This window comes from Chelonia mydas, chromosome 8 (assembly GCF_015237465.2).
Source record: "Chelonia mydas isolate rCheMyd1 chromosome 8, rCheMyd1.pri.v2, whole genome shotgun sequence".
NCBI classification, from domain to species: Eukaryota; Metazoa; Chordata; order Testudines; family Cheloniidae; genus Chelonia; species Chelonia mydas.
Window position 1 is genome coordinate 81,636,834 of NC_057854.1, and position 16,952 is coordinate 81,653,785.

Genomic DNA, 16,952 nt, shown 5'->3' on the forward strand with positions numbered 1-16,952 from the left:
CCTAACTAACTTTCTAGTTTAGAGTAGCCTTAGTCCCTTCTGGAAAAAAAAAAAAAAAGGAACTCAGGGCCAGATTTTCTAAAAAGGATTTGGGTGCTTAAACCAGCAGCAAAGTTCCTAGTAGGATTTTCATGAGTGCCCAGGTGCCCGACTCCTATTGATTTCAATGGGGGTGAGGCACCTTGATGCTTTTGAAAATCCCATTAGGCACCTGGCTGCTGGTTTAGGCACCAAAATCCCTTAACAAATCTAGTCCTTAGGCACTTTTTGAAAGTTTTGTCTGTTATCTATACAAGGTGTCTAATTCCTTTTTGAACCCTGCTAAACTCATCTCCTCACCAATAGTAGTGGCAATGCGTTCCACAGGCTGACTGCATTCTGTGAAAAAAAATATTCCTTCCACAGAGAAAACTGTAAAATGTTTCAGAATGATGTGGCAGCTTTTTCTGTACTTTAAGTTTTACACCATATTCAGAAATGGTGAAATAAAAGAACTTAGTTTTCCATATGTGTAAACATACGCTATTAGGAACTACTATGGAATTCTGCCAATTCAGCCCTGCTGCTCTGACCTGAAGTTGGACATTGAAAAATATCTGCAGTTATTCTAAGTATTGTAGCTACTTAGCTTATGGGTGCCCAAGACTTGGTTTCAAATGCTCAGCCTCATTTGCTCTTCGCAGAGTTTATGGCATGTGGTTATGGCAAAAAATAAAAAAAAAGTTAAAAACAAGTTTATTAAAAAACACATGAGAAATGCCATACAGAACATACTGAAACTGGAAATCTTTTAAATGCATGAACACAATATATAAGGATAACAATAGGCATAAGCAGTAGGTAGCAGTTAATTTTAAAACTTTTTTTCCCTTTGTAGTATCACTCCAGCTACTGTTCAGGTTCCCTGCTTGTTTAGGACTGCAAATGAATATGATTTACACTATCGTACGTGTCAGCTGTATGAAAGAGAAACTGTAGTTAAAAAATTGACAGTATCTTTTAGGAATGTGTTCCTTTGAAAAATTGAAGTGGGATTCTTCTGTGCAAGGGCTCATTAAAAAAAGGCTAACTAAATTAACCCCAACTCTCATAATCCACCTTTCTACAGAAAATCATTTATATGATGTTGCTAAACACCCTGTTATAACCTAAATTACCCAGAGCAGGTAACTAGAAGATTTCCACAGGTAAATGAATGACTGCTAATAAGAGTAATATTTTCTTCTTATAAAGAAAAATAAATCTTCCCTTAAGAATGTCATTATTAAAGCACTGTGGCATGTTTTTAAAACCTAAGTTATGAAAGTAAGTCTGCAAGGCAATTATATGACCAAAATCATACTGCAACCAAGGGAACCAGCCCTATAGCATGTTATAATACTAGACTCAATTACTGAGAGCTCTCTCCTTCCCCTATATATGTGTTTTCACCTTAAGGGCTAGGAAAGTCATGTTTCTATTCACAAAGGAACTTATCCAAGCCCGCTAAATTGATGGAAAGACTTCTACTGGCTTAAATGAACTTTGGGTCAGGCCCAAAAAGTTTCCTCAGAATCCTTTAGCTGGGAGCTGGGTTTTGTCCCGTCTCTCTTATGGAAGTGGTAGATGGTTCAGCCCTTGAATTCTACAGATGTCCTGAGATCTGCATGATCTTGAAGTGTGTGTGTGTAAGCCAAGTGCCTTTATTTACACCGTTCCACAGGCAGCCTTCCACAAAAGGACAACATGGCTCCTTCTAGAGCCAAGATACCATGTCGTCCTGCCAATGGTTGGACTGAAATCCATCCCTAGGGAATGGGTGTTAGCACCGATTAGTAGTATTCCCCAGCTGGATTTCTGAAGGGAGCATGTCACAGTGTGGCTACACCTTTCCCCAGAGCCATGTGTTCTCCCCTAACGCTTCAGTACAGCCCTCACAAAATCTGGGGCAGCTGGGAGAAGGCTCACACTCTTTTGTGGGTTCAGGAGCTCTACAAACAGATTTAGCTAGCCTTTGCTGTGTGAAATGGAAGGTAGCATGTGGGCCTTCATATCTAAATGGAGTCAGTTAATGCTTTAGTCTCTTTAAATATCTGTGGATATTACATGAGCGTAGTTCTACTAAGAATTCTGACTTCTGATATTAGTGGGTAGCATCACATAGATAATCTAGAGATACATGAAATAAAGTACTTGGATGCTCAAGTACTTTATTAGAAATATGTGCACTGAGCTTTTGCAAAATGATTACATTTTACATGTAAGCAAAATACTGAATAAACTCTCTGATTAGGAAGATCTAAAGTAAGATACAGTGAGTGGTTTTCCCTGTATGTTTTACTGCAAGAGTCACCCGCGTGACTTGTATTTAACCATTCTCTTCTCATGCAGCATTACAGTATTCCCTCCCTCCACCCCACAAAAGAAAATGAATATTCCACAAATGGATATAGATTGCACTTTTACAGCATGAACTTGCCAGTCTTCTGCATTTTCAGTGTCCTGCTGAAACAGTGTTAACACAGTCCATTCCTTTATGAAACAGGAAGATTTCTCCTAAGTACTTCTTTTGATGCTGGAGGAATATTGTCTGGGAAATTTACTTCAAATTCTATAATTAAGTCGCCACGTTGGTCGGGATTTTTGGGAAATGGCAACCCATATCCTATAATTCTTCTCCTCATCCCAGGCTTTACAACCTCATTTACTGTCATAGGTATGGTTCTTCCTTCTATTGTTGGCACGGTGACCGAGGTGCCACATAAAGCCTAAAATAAATAGTTCATATCATGAGAAAAAGGCAACCATTAAAAACTTATTTGTACTGAAAACTGAATTTTCAGATTACAGAATTAGAAAAAGATGATATTGTGAATACATGGATTATTTTGCATAACTGAAGAGAACTGTCAAAACTGAAAGACAATAACTTATGTAGCTCCCTTTAAAAGGGGATGCTTGTTTTATTACCAATGTTCTCTCCAATATCAAAACAGTTGTCAGTGCCCCAGAATAACATCTAAAGCAGTCAGGAAAGGGTTTACTCCCTGGTGCCGCATCCTAAACATCAACAGATAACGCTATGATCAGTACAAACAGAACAAATACGCTCAGTACTCCCACTGTCTTCTGCTCATGAATCTCTACCAAACAAGCAGCATCTCAGCTGTCATTAGAAATTCAGAGTCCTAGCTCCATTGCGCTGCGGGTTACATAGAGTATTTATTCATTGTAAGACTCTTGCAACACTTGTTTTGCTCATACTTTGCTTTTTAAAATTATTTTAGGGCTAGTGTCTGACATTTACGTTGAGCCTTTTTGATAGAGCTGGGCAAAAAAAAATGTGGCTAAGATTTTTTTGTTGGTTAAAAAAAAAAAAAGGCATTTTCCGGTGTCCCAAACCAGTTTGCGAATTTTGATTGAATTCAATGAATAGTTTTGGCCCAGAAAAAAAAAAAAAAAAACCAACCTCAAACAATTTGAAATGTTTCATTTTGAAATGGCATTTTGAATTCAAATTTGGCCAATTAAAAAAAAAAAAAAAAAGCAGGGGAGGAGGGTTGGAAAACCACCTGAAATGGCTGACCCAAAAACGTTTTGTTTTGAATTGACCAAAATGTTTTGGTCAATTCAAAATGAACATTTTGAAAAAAAAAAATGGTTTTGGTTTTAAATCAAATGGGATTTTCTTTTCCCTCCTAGATTTTTTGGTTTGATCTCCAAACCAAAAAAAAAATCCATTATTTGCTCAACTCTGCTATCAGTCTTCACAGTGTCCGTTTATGTGCACATTTGTGATGTTCAAATTAAAGTAAATATTAAAATACAAACCAAGAATTTACCTTCTCTGTATCAAGATATAATTTCTTGGCAAAAACAAAAACAAACTAAGCACTTTGTTTTTTAATAGAGATAATTCCCACTAATCTCCTGTTTTATCTAAATACTTATGCATTTAATACTGTACTTCTGGCCTGCAAGGATTGCTTTTGTTTTCCACCTACTCTATGTACTTAATCTGTGCTGACAAAACTCAGTGTTATTTGGACTCAGTCGAAGAATTATGATATTTATGCAGAAACCACATTACCCATCCTGTCATTACATACTGCTTTTCCTCTTGTATTATGTGGTTCATCTCATGAAAAATCTAAAAAAATATATATATTTTTAAAGTTCAGAATACAGGCAGACTTTCTTTGCATGTCCTCTGCACATCGCTTGAGATTTGTTTATTCTCACTATTCCTTAATGCTACATTTTTAAAAATACAGACTTGATTCATTTTGGGGAAAATCAATTCCTTTAACTGTCTTCAAACACTAAAGAAAACACTCTCCAATCTCTTATTTTTGTTCCTGAAAGCAAAACTACTTTGGTCTTTGGAGTGCATTTAAAAAAAAAAAAAAAAAGATATGAACTTATTTTTATCATCACATATAACTCCCATAACAACACCTGCTCACAATTTATCCTCATGAAATCCACCTCCATATATTCTAAAAGCACACTGAAATGTGTTGATATGAAAGGAAAGATATTTTGCAAGTTTGCTAAATTAAGCTCCATTGGTGAGCTGTGAAAATATTCTAGACGTGCGTTCTAGATGCTTTCTACTCCAGAAATGATAAGGACGGTATATCATAGCAGAAAGGAGTCCATTACATTGGATGCATTCATTATTACTCCAACCCAATCTGCATTTACATATAGAAAGCTATTGTACTTACTGTAGTACTAAAACTTAGAAAAATGGCAAATATGCTCTACTTTCCTTTCTCACAGATCATCCTGTATGCTGCCATAGACAAAATTTAACAACATATGATGCAGACCCCAGTAAAAAAGCCAATGATTCTGGTACCGATAACTATGCACTATATTTAGTCTGCTTAAATTGTATCAGCTAGAGAAATGGAGTGCTGAATGATGATAATTGCTACAGATTTATTTTCTGCAGTGTAGCCACAATACCATGCTAAGACAATTTTTTTATATTTCATTTGCGCCATCAACTAACACAAAACTTACCTCCCTCAAACTGATTTTAACAGGATAGATAATATTTGAACCATCTCTCTTGAAGAGCGAGTGACTTTTGTCTTTAATGACAAAAACAATATCGGCTGGGATAGTATTGGGTGTTTCATCTCCTTCTTTTGGGAAAGTGATTTTAGTGCCTTCTTTCCACCCTCTCTTGATCTCAATGGTGAGGATTTTGTCCTCCGTTCGGACACTTCTGCCATCTGGGTTCAGCCTTTTTCGGGAAATTCTCATCCTTTTTGTGCAGCCATGATATATCTCTTCCAATGATACTTTAAGTTCATGGATAATCGGGGGATCTTGTTTACGACGAGGCTGGCTACCAACTGTATTCCTCTCTCTTGGAAATCCATTCATGCTAAAACTAGTAAAAGATCCAAAAGGATCACCATCCACTTCCATGTCTTCGGTGTCTCTGCCACTAGGCATTCTTCTCCCAAAGAAGATCTCAAAAGGATTTGTGCCACCAAAAAACGCTGCAAATGTGGCATGTGGGTCACCATGGAAAGCGTATCGAAAGGTGCCACCCTGTCCATCGGGTCCTCCAGCTCCTCCTTTCAACCCTAATTGGGACACATGGACAAGGTTAGGAAAGTCCATACTAGTTTTCAATCCTGGTACTTATTAACAACATAAAGAGTAAAATACAGTTTTGTCTTGAGTCACAAACAAATACTGAAAGGACTTGTAGTAGTTTAACAACTGCACAAACATAGAACAGTAAGCAGAGATTGAAGGGCTCCTCTTTAAAGAGACCTCACCCTACTTGCCAGTGGACTGTAGAGTAGCAACTACTCATCATCATACAACCTGGAGTAATTCTGAAGATTTAGAATTGTTTCCTAAAAAAGCATGCCCTATCAGCAGCAAATCTATTTAATAATTGGTCACTCATTGGAATGACTGGATAGTAAATAATGTTTTAATAGTGGGCTGAAAATGATGAGTGTTCTCTGTCTGCATGATCTTAAAGACCATATTCCCACGTAATTTTTTTAACTAAGGATCTGCTCAATGGGACTAGGGTTAAGCCCTTCAAGGCCACTATAGGTATGGAATATATAAAGTTGTATTATATTTAAAGCTTCAAATATGCTCCGTTTCTAATCAGACTAGACCAATTTCTGTGCTCTTGAGATCAATGGGATTGCACAGGGTGTAAGTCAGACAGAGTGGGTCAAATTCTGTGCTATTTTAGGAAACTACCATAAATCAACAGCTAGCCATAAAGCACATTGGTATGAATGGATAACAGAAAGCATAATCCCCTTCTATTGTTTTGGAAACAGGACTTCACCAAGTCTGAGATAATGGAAACACTGTGTTTTGCTTTGTTTCTTGGGGGGTTATAATCTGGGAATGGAGAGGAAAGAGAAAGTTGAAAGGAGTGCAGCAAACCAGAAAAGTGAGGCCACATTTTTGTTTATTAAAAGCTATTTTCCATCAGTAGCAACCCAGCATTAAAAACCTCCCAGAAACAGTAAATGTTACATTTGTACTATGTGGCAGAGTTAATATTGTAGAAACTTTGACTTTCAAAATTTCTGACTTCTTTGGGTGCTTGATTTCTCAACTTTAATGCTGCATTAACTAGTTTTTGTATTTAATTTCCTTGAATTTTTCAAAGTCAAACAATAGTAAACAGAAAAAAGTTAAAAAGGCAGGCTCCTTTATTAGTTAGAAATTTTCAGTTGTGTTTATCAAATACTCTAAGCTAGTGGTTCTTGACCTTTTCCAGACTGCACCCGCATGTTACGAACAGAAAAAGCCCCCACTCCCATTTAGTGATGAAGAAAGGGAGGTGCTTGTGACCCCCGGAAACTTTTTTGGGGGAGGAGACTATGACCCCCAGTTTGAGAACCTATGCTCTAGATACTTTATGAGATTAAGAAGAGACTTTAGAGGTAAAGAAGCTTTGCTATCTCTAACCACCACACTCATCCTATCACTTCCTTAGTAAAAATTCCCATTCTCCACTCCTCTTCCCAGGCCATCCAAGATTTTACTCCCCACAAAAACACAAAACAAAAAAACCCATCATCACCTCTAGGAGTCCTTTATAGTTCAATCTCCTTTCTCAACTAATTGACTACTATTTCTCTTTCTCTTCATATTGGTTGTCCCCATTCTTCCCAGTGTGAGATCTTCCTTCCACTTCCTTCAGGTGACAGTTTTCTCATGCCCAGCTTTCATTTACCAAAGTCCCCAGCACCCACCCAGTTACCTTCTACCTCTACTCTGTGGCTCCAGACCATACCTCACGCAACAAACATTTCTTTTCTACCTCCCTTCCCTAGCTAATGACCTCCATATACTTCTTCCTACTGGTTAATTCCCTCCCCCACTCTCGCCCTGACTCCTCAGACCTTGCTTAAGAGGTTTTAAGGCCAAAGGCACTCAGTCCTTAAGGAGGCCTTCAGTTCTAAATACTTAAGCATCTCAGCAACACTTAACCACTAAGCTGCCTCCTAGGATTAAGGTAGCTCTGCACTATATGCAACCATTTTCCTTCTAAGGCCCTTAAGCAGTTATGGATTTAGTCTTATGCTAAAGCATAAGGGAGGGATAGCTCAGTGGTTTGAGCATTGGCCTGCTAAACCCAGGGCTGAGTGTTCAATCCTTGAGGGGGCCATTTAGAGATCTGGGACAAAAATTGGGGATTGGTCTTGCTTTGAGCAGGGGAGTTGGACTAGATGACCTCTTGAGGTCCCTTCCAACCCTAATATTCTATGATAAAGCAGTTCAGCATGCATCCTACTTTCTAATCCATGTTAGAGACAGATCTTTTAAAAGAAAAGCTGAATTCAAAGTATTCATAAACCATGCATAAATTTTTAATGCTAGGTCCTCAGCTGCAGCTGATTAGCATATAGTGCAGCTCAAATGGAGGAGTGAGAGTCAGATAAGGCAACTTCCTAACATATCTTTGGGAGACCATATTGAATTAAGTGTATAAATGGTTTATGTATCTTTGTGGGCCAGGGACTGTATGCACTCCACAGTGGGGAGGATTACCACAATTCCTCCAGGAAGTAAAAACAGTAGGGGATGATTAAGGCAAATCACTCAGGTTCTAACACCTCAAGAGAAGTACCACCTCCTGTGGAGGCTCACATATTCTGGTTCAAACTGGATTCTCCAGTGATCAAGAGATAAAGAAAGGACTTGTAGATAAATAACCTGAACTTAAATTGATGCAGGGCCATTGTTCTGGTTCCTGCTCTAAAGACTGATATGACCTTATAACAAGGAGGAAAAAACAGTTGTGGGGTTTGAAGACCTAACACCTGTGCTGAGTTGGGGGTGGGTGACCTCTGGTAAGATTTTTAGCACAAGGGAATGTTTTTATATACTTTTCTGTAAATGCTTCTACCTTAAGAATAAACGTGCTTGCTTGGAAGAAGCTGTGTAATAACTTGTAACTGCAGGCCAAATATTGGTCACAGCCATCAGAGAAAAAGCAAAGCACAGGCCATGGCCTTCTAGGCTGGGGATATCACAGCGTATATCAGGGAGATGTGCATCCTTAAAAATCCCACTCCCTTCTGACTGAGGCATGGATCTCTGCCCAGGAGAAGTGATGGCTGAGAGTGAAACCTTTAAGGACCAAGAAGGGTGAGTTACCCTAAAACTGTGGCAGAGGGCAAAAGTGGCCTTTGCATCCTCTTGATCCTGGGCCCAAGTCAGTTGCCTAGCACAACACAGACCATCCTGAAAGGATGTTATTGGACCATTGGCGGTTGGCAAGAGATCAATATGGGAGCCAAGTATCAGCTAAGTATAAAGGAGCCCAGCCACTCCCTCTACACTGGCATCAGGGAAAGAGTCAGTGTAGGAGTTCCCCAGCTGGTGCTACAGCTACACTGGGGTGATCCTCCCATGTAATGCTGACTTTAGGGCCACTTTCCACCAGTGGCACAGCACAAAGCAGCAACCCATAGGCCTTAGCATTTACTATTTCCAAATTCAAAAACCCCAAACTGATCTTCAAAAATGTATTGCTTTTCTTTCTCTAAAAAGGATTCTAAAACAAGACAAGTGTCCAACTTTAACAAATACATTTAATCCAGATATGAGGAATGGATTTTTAATATTTGTTTAATTCCAGGATGACTGAACTGACTTTACTCAAATTAAAAAGTTAAACAAATTTGGATTAAACCCAAGCACAAAAAATTTGAGCCCTAAAGGAATGTTCTGATAAAGTTCTGAACAACTGCAGAGGGGGCATTAGAATGGAAATGGCATCTCAATCATAACTCTAGTTTTGCTATGGCAAATGCTACACTAAACATTTTTCAATTTTTTTTTTTTAAATGAAGTACTGGTACTGTCAAACAAATGCATGACAAACTGTGTCATGTGATTAGTGGAATGATACTTCCTAGAATAGATACTGAATAGTTTTTGCTGAAAGTACATCAGGTTCCATGGTTGTAAAACAATCACAGAGCTTTACAACTACTGACTACATTCTGGACAACAATGACAGAGCTTAGGCAGCCACTCAGGCGACAAGGGATATTTCCAGACACATAGCTGCAGGAACTTGTCAATACTTTTGTTAATATTATGCCTAAAATAAACAGAAGTACATGCTTTGAGCCTCTGCTTCAAGTATGCAATGCCACACTGCCAAAGGCTACACTGCTTTATATGCCTTGCCCTCCATTCTTAGGAGAATCTGACTAATGATATTTTTAGGAGGGGGTTAGGAAGTGCTACTGCACTGGAATGGAATGAGTACTACCTATGCTGTAGATTAATTAAGTACTTGCATATAGGAAAGAAGAACAAACAGAGCTAAAGGGAAAAAAGCAATAAGGCAAAAAGATTAAGGGCAAGATTTTTACAGCTATTTAGGCATTGCTGCACTTAGCATTGCAATGCCTAATTGATTTAGGAGCCCAAGACTCATTTCCAAAAGGGGCTTGGGAATTTAGGAGCCTAAATCCCATTAACAGTCAAGTGCTTAAACCCCTTTTGAAAATGAGACTTAGGCATTACAATGCTGAGTGCAGCAATGATGGAATACTTTATAAATCTGGGCCTAATACCAAAGGAGATGCATGAGCCCTTAGTATTCCCAAATAATAGAATCGGGTCAGGTATCAGAGTCTTAGGAATGACATGAGAACCTGTGGAAACATCAGTAAAGACTTGTAGTTCCAGAATTCTCTCATTTCACAGTGGAACAAGAGACTATGGAATTTGCCTCATTTATAGAAGTTAAAGTTTGCAAAGAAGCAATGATCAGTGACAGCACCACACATGTTGATAAAGGGCCAGATATTTTGCATAGCACTTACTTCGCAATTAGTGCTACTTGTCAATGAGACTACTGATGGAGTAGTGTGCAACTCAGCTTGAGTAAAATTATCAGAATCTGGCCCCAAATGAATGTTAACGATTAAAATGAGCCTACCTAGTTTCTGTGGGCAGTGCTTAACCAGTTTAGAGTCTCAAATAGTGTGTAAAAAGTAACTGCTGAATCCTAAAAATGGTGGGGAACCATCGCAATTGATGATTAAAAAGAAAGAGCTTCCTGTTTAAGTAACCATTTTAGGCTATATAATATTTCTGGGGCCTCATCCCTTTGGCACGTTATTACTGTTTACACTTAAACTAAAAAATTGTTCTGGTATTTCATGACATCAGGCAAATACTTTCCTCTACGGGCAAGAAGCCAAGGCCAACTAAGGACTGGACACCTGGACTCCTGCTCAGTAGAGGGATTATCCTGTCTTGTTTTGTACAAGCAAATTATCCTTTATGAAAAGTTTGAGAGCTATATTATTCAAAGAGGCGCTCTGTCTCTATGTAACATTTTGATGGCTATCTCAAAAAGCGCAGGGGCAAAAATAAATAAAATGCATCCAGCTATTTATGGGTCATAGACAAATCTTTATTTCATTTAAAAAGTTCTATAAGATGGATTTGGGATCTTTTTAATTTTTTTTTTAAATAAAGAAAATTGAATTAAGCATGATTCTAAACTATGAAGGATACACTATACATGATTATATATATTTATTAACATATAAGTCTCTGTAATTATTATATATCAGTCTCCAGAAGAAAACAGTCATTGTCCAAATCAGTACATGCATGGATAAATACACAAACTTTCTTCTTGTCTTGTGGCATTCAACACAACTAAGTGTCCACTGTAAGAGTGTAGCACAGATAGATACTGAGTAAGAGAAATACTTACCTTCCTCCCCAAACTGATCATAAATGTCTCTCTTTTTGGGATCACTCAGGACTTCATAGGCTTCTGCAACCTCTTTGAATTTTTCCTCTGCGTGGGAGGATTTGTTCTTATCCGGATGCCATTTAAGGGCTTGTTTTCGGTAAGCCTTTTTGATATCTTCTTCAGAAGCCCCTTTTTCAATTCCCAAAATTGAATAATAATCTTTTCCCATTCTGAGTGTTGTTAGATGAATTTTAGTTTCCCTTGATATGAAGAAACCAGTGTCCTGTGTCTGAGTAATGCAGTGATACTGGGGGGAAAAAATAGCACAAATCAGCAAAGCTGTTGGTACTCTGAGCAGTGGGTAGACTGCTTACCCTTATTTGATTCCCTCCCCTGTTGCTCATTTATAGATAAATATACACAGTGGTAGAGAGACAGCCCTCTCCAGAGCCCTCCCATTTATACTACGTGTCTCCGCTCTTTCTAGAACAGCAAATGCTACAGAACGTCATTTCCCAGACTGCTCACAGCCAAAACATTCTCTGCACAGCTGTTTCCTCTGCCTTCCAATTAACTGTTCAATTTCCATTTCTCTCTTTTGAGTGATAAATAAGCTCTGTATCTTACTATCAGACCCCGGAACCTTTAGGTCAGTGGTCTCCAACCTTTTTACACCCAAGATCACTTTTTGAATCTAAGGGCAACCCAGGATTTCCCCGCCCCTTCCCCGAGGCCCCACCCTGCTCACTCCTTCCCCCTTCTCTCCCTGGGTCGCTCACTCTCCCCCACCCTCACTCACTTTCACTAGGCTGGAGCAGGGATTTGGGAGGGGGTGTGGGCTCTGGGCTGGGGCCGAGGGGTTTGCAGTGTGAGAAGGGGCTCCGGGCTAAGCCTGGAGCAGGGGGTTGGAGTGCAAGCTTTAGGAGGGAGTTTGGGCGCAGGAGGGGGTACAGGGTGCTGGTTCTGGGGGGGGGGGGCAGGGCTGGAGCAGAGGGTTGGGGTGCAGGAGGGGGTATGGGGTGCTGGCTCCGGAAGGGAGCTCAGGGCTGGGGCTTGGGGTGCAGGAGGGGGTTTGGGGTGCTGGCTCCGGGAGGGGACTCAGGGCTCAGGTGCAGACTCCCACCAGGCAGCACTTACCTCTACCTCCGGTGTCTCCCAGTTGGTGGCGGGCACAGCGAGGCTAAGGCAAGCTCCCTACCTACCCTGGCTCCACATCGCTCCCAGAAGGGGCCAGCGCACCCCTACACCCCTAGGGTGGGGTGGAGGGCACGTGGTTCCATGTGCTGCCCCTCTCTGCAAGCACCGCCCCCGCAGCTCTCCTGGCTAATGGGAAGCTGCGGGAGCGGTGCTTGTAGGCAGGCACGCTGAAGGAGATCCCTGCCCCCCCCGCCCCACCTCCAGGGCTGCAGTGGCGACTTCTGTGAGCGGTGTGGATCCGGGGTTGGCAGGGAGTCTGCCTTAGTGGTAGCCACACTGCACTTCCGCCGGACATTGCGATCACCTGGGAGATCCTCTAGGATCGACCAATCAATCACGAATGACCGGTTGGTGACCACTGCTGTAGGTCGTTGGTCTGAATCCACGTCAGTGGGCACTGAAAACCTAACTGTCTGACAGTTATAAAACCGCCTATGGAAATGAGTTGGAAATTTCAATTCCTGACGTGCATTCTAATCTATTTAGGTTCTTATGCCATGTAAGCATGCACAGCTGCTAAGGTGACAAACTACCAACATAAACTGGCACCTTTTTTGTAGGGATTAAAAACACACTTAAAATTCACGATAAAATCAAACTTTTCAGTAGCCTGATTTCACTTCATTACAAGCCCAAATTAATCGATTTCCACCCAATACACAGGATTCCAGACTGAGTCAATCTGATAAAGTACTACTTTATTGCCAGTTAGGTAGTAAGCACAACAAAGTATAACAATGATACAACTTGATGCATTACTGGTTTAAAACATCACATGCAGAAACTGGCCACATATGTTACACTGGCCACATATGTATACACTGTCCATATGTTACACTGTACAATATAAGCAGTAGAATACTGGTTTCAACAAGATGCTGATACAAGTCTAAGTACAATAATTAATAGAGACTTCTGAGACAAAGCCATTTGATTTTTGATAAGTAAACAAGTTAAAGTTGGGATAGATACCCAATCACTTCATACGATGATTTACGTAAAGCAGGGATACTCAGACTGACGCTCTGGATCTGCAAGTGGCTCTGTAATGTGTCTCCTGTGGCTCTTTGCAGCACACGATATTAAAACACTGTGTCTAAATTATTAACCAATCAGGATACTTTTACCGTGTTATTAACCAATTGTAGTTGATAAAATAATAATATTTGGTCAGTCATTTTGCTGTGAGAATTATATAAACTAAACATTTCCCATCATACTGTTTAAATATGAATTTATAGTACTATAGTAAAGGAAACAATAAATTCACCTACTGTGGCTTGTTTGGGTATTGCTGATTACTAATTTGGCTCCTGAATCACTGAGGTCTGAGTATCACTGATGTAAAGTTTTAACTTTCAACTCTGTCTCACACCCTGCAGAAGGGTGGGTATCAAGTTACAGCCTGCAAGCCAGCATATTCAAGATCTCATTTGGCTCTTACCTGGGTATTAGGTCAAGAAGTGGTAACCATCTGGTCAAAAAGGCTATAGATTTAAGAGTGATTACTATAATTTTAGAAAAAATATTTCTTTTTAACATTTGTTCTAGTGAAAGGAAAGGCCAGTTTTAGTCCTAGCTAAAAATTACACACGAGAGACAAATAGCTTTCCATATATTATGTTAATTAATTGTTCCCCTTTCTACTTTATTGTGTGCAGACGTCCTGTCTCTCTGCTACAAAATGTCAATACTGGACTGTTTTATAGTGCACTCAGCAATACCTGTGGGGAACTTCTGCACACCAATGCTCAACTTAGAGATGGTATACATCAGAGGTTTAGATGGTATACGTCAGAACCTGCATCTCCTCCACAGATCTTCTCAGACCTATCAGTTATGGTTAGAGCTGGCCAGAAAAGGAAATTTTTTCCCCCCACCGGGGAAAAAGCTCTTATTCAAAGTTTCCAGTTGGGAAATAATTTTTCTGTGGGAACATACAAAAAAATTAACAATATGAAAAACTCTACATTTCCTTACCTTTACAGTTTTCCAACTTTTACCAGTGGAAAACAGAAGGAAAAGATGAAAAATATTCCCCTCACACACTCTTCAACATTCTGTTTTCCAAATTGGGAAAGTCAAAGTGTGACTGTGTGTTACTTTCTCATTGATTTTGTTTTGTCTGCTCCCCTTTTTTCTTGGGGAAAAAAGGAAAAACCTACGGTGGCACGCAAATTCTCACACTTTTTGTGGGGGGTTGGGAGGGAGGGAAATAAAAAATTAGAATTGAAACAAATTTCATGGAGGGGGGAAAATGTAAAAAATTAGAACAGTTTTTAACATAAAAATCATTTGACAAAACTCCATTTTTGACAAAAAAATATAAAACAAAAAAAGTTTTGACGAGCTCTGCTTATGATCCTGGTTCTGAGAATAAGAACCACCTGCCTCTTTGCCCCCCAGGACTAGCTTGCATCACTGGAACCTGCAGTAGTCTAGAGCAGTGGTTCTCAAAGCTGGTCCGCCGCTTGTTCGGGGAAAGCCCCTGGCGGGCCGGGCCGGTTTGTTTACCTGCCGCATCTGCAGGTTCAGACGATCGCGGCTCCCACTGGCTGTGGTTCGCCGCTCCAGGCCAATGGGGGCTGCAGGAAGCAGCGCGGGCCCAGGAACGTGCTGGCCGTCCTTCAGAACAAGCGGTGGACCGGCTTTGAGAACCACTTGTCTAGATTGAGCAGTCACAGTGTTCAGGTCCACCCACCCTTTTTACTGCCAGCATCAGTCATCCTAGTGGCTGTAAGAGAAGGAACTGCCATCAACCTCCCAAGAGACAGAGAACTAGTTATGGTCCATCACTGTTTCCCCACCATGTCCTTCTCCAAGTGAGACTTGGAAGACATCATCAGGCCTTAACAAGAGCTCCTTTTTATTAGTGTCATTCCTATCTAGTTCCAGGATCCTTGAATGGGTGAGAGGGGTTACATTTCATTATATTTTGCCGACAATATTTTTATAATGCCTGATGCACAGCATGGCTTACATGGTTTTTGTTTGTTTTAAATTAATAAAAAAATACTCTCCCCCACACCATTTATAGTCAAGTTATCTTTAGAAATGTTCTAGGATTCCAAGCTAACAAAAAAAACCCAAATTGATGCTAAGCCGAATATACAGTCCTAAACTAAAACATTTTGCACTTCTGTAGTGCTGGGGTCTCATAACAAAGCACTGTGCTGCAAAGAGTAGGCACAACAAAGGCCAGACTATAAGCTTTAATGCTGAATTTTCATTATTAGATTAGTTCAGAACACAATTTTCCTATACTGAAAGGTAGAGTTTATTTTTTTGCATTTAGGTTTCCCTGGGCAGTACATTAGGTAATGTTATGTTTTTATTACATCCAGAAATGTGTTACAATAATTTAGGTTCAGAGGGTGATTGTTTTCCGTTATTCTAATTCCTAACTAAACCGGCAACAAAAGTTAGTCTAGAAAACATTGAACAAATGACAACAAATGCTATCAATGAGACCTATGAAGTTTAGTTTTGTTGCATATATAAGGCACATGTTGTCAGGGCAAAAAACAGTTACAGAATAAACTAACAATCTGAGGCCTCACACTTAATGAAAAGTAGCCCTTCAAAATTAAGCAGTCTAAAATGATTAGGGGACTGGAACACATGACTTATGAGGAGAGGCTGAGGGAACTGGGATTGTTTAGTCTGCGGAAGAGAAGAATGAGGGGGGATTTGATAGCCACTTTCAACTACCTGAAAGGGGGTTCCAAAGACGATGGATCTAGACTGTTCTCAGTGGTAGCTGATGACAGAACAAGGAGTAATGGTCTCAAGTTGCAGTGGGGGAGGTTTAGGTTGGATATTAGGAAAAACTTTTGCACTAGGAGGGTGGTGAAATACTGGAATGCGTTACCTAGGGAGGTGGTGGAATCTCCTTCCTTAAAAATATCTAAGGTCAGGCTTGACAAAGCCCTGGCTGGGATGATTTAGTTGGGGATTGGTCCTGCTTTGAGCAGGGGGTTGGATTAGATGACCTCCTGAGGTCCCTTCCAACCCTGATATTCTACATTTTTTGGAACATCCTGGTTGATGGACGTGATAGGAATGGGCTGCATATGATCATTCTAAAACCAACAAAAAAACCCAAAAAGTCTATGAAATAGTCCTTTGGCAATATTGTACCAAATAGGTTACACAGTCCAACATCAAGGGTATATAAAAGGAATTCATGCTGAGCAAGTTCAAGACACCTTTTATATATTAGCCTTTTAAAAAAAATTGTTAAATCCCCTAAGCTCTCTCCCTCTTGAGGGGAGAGGGAAAGATATCATGGATATAGAATTAAAATCTAAACATTTTGTTGAAGGCAACACCACTTACCAAACTCCATGTCACACAGGTCTAAAACTTGTGCTGCACACAGAGAGCTAGTGACTTACTCTTTGCAGTTGTAACTACACAGAAAGGAAAGACAACCATATGTCACATCCTCCTCCCACTACGCAGCAGAGAGGCCAGCTTCAATAGCTCCTGCATGCAATACGCCAACCAGCCAGTGGCATCACTGAAACTTAGTCAA

General features: G+C 40.1%; 1 protein-coding gene across 2 annotated transcripts in view; it reads right to left on the reverse strand.

The window, feature by feature from the left end:
- Nucleotides 1-718: 718 nt before the first annotated feature.
- The window catches only part of DNAJB4 (DnaJ heat shock protein family (Hsp40) member B4), a 43,221-nt gene continuing 26,987 nt past the window's right edge, over nucleotides 719-16,952 (reverse strand). For both annotated transcript variants that reach the window (XM_007062584.4, XM_027825010.3), the window contains exons 2-4: nucleotides 11,237-11,525; nucleotides 5,011-5,585; nucleotides 719-2,747 (exon numbers count right to left, since the gene is read on the reverse strand). In XM_007062584.4, coding sequence (XP_007062646.2) covers nucleotides 2,514-2,747; nucleotides 5,011-5,585; nucleotides 11,237-11,525 — 1,098 coding nt within the window. In that variant the 3' untranslated portion in view covers nucleotides 719-2,513. The remainder of the gene's footprint in view (nucleotides 2,748-5,010; nucleotides 5,586-11,236; nucleotides 11,526-16,952) is intronic.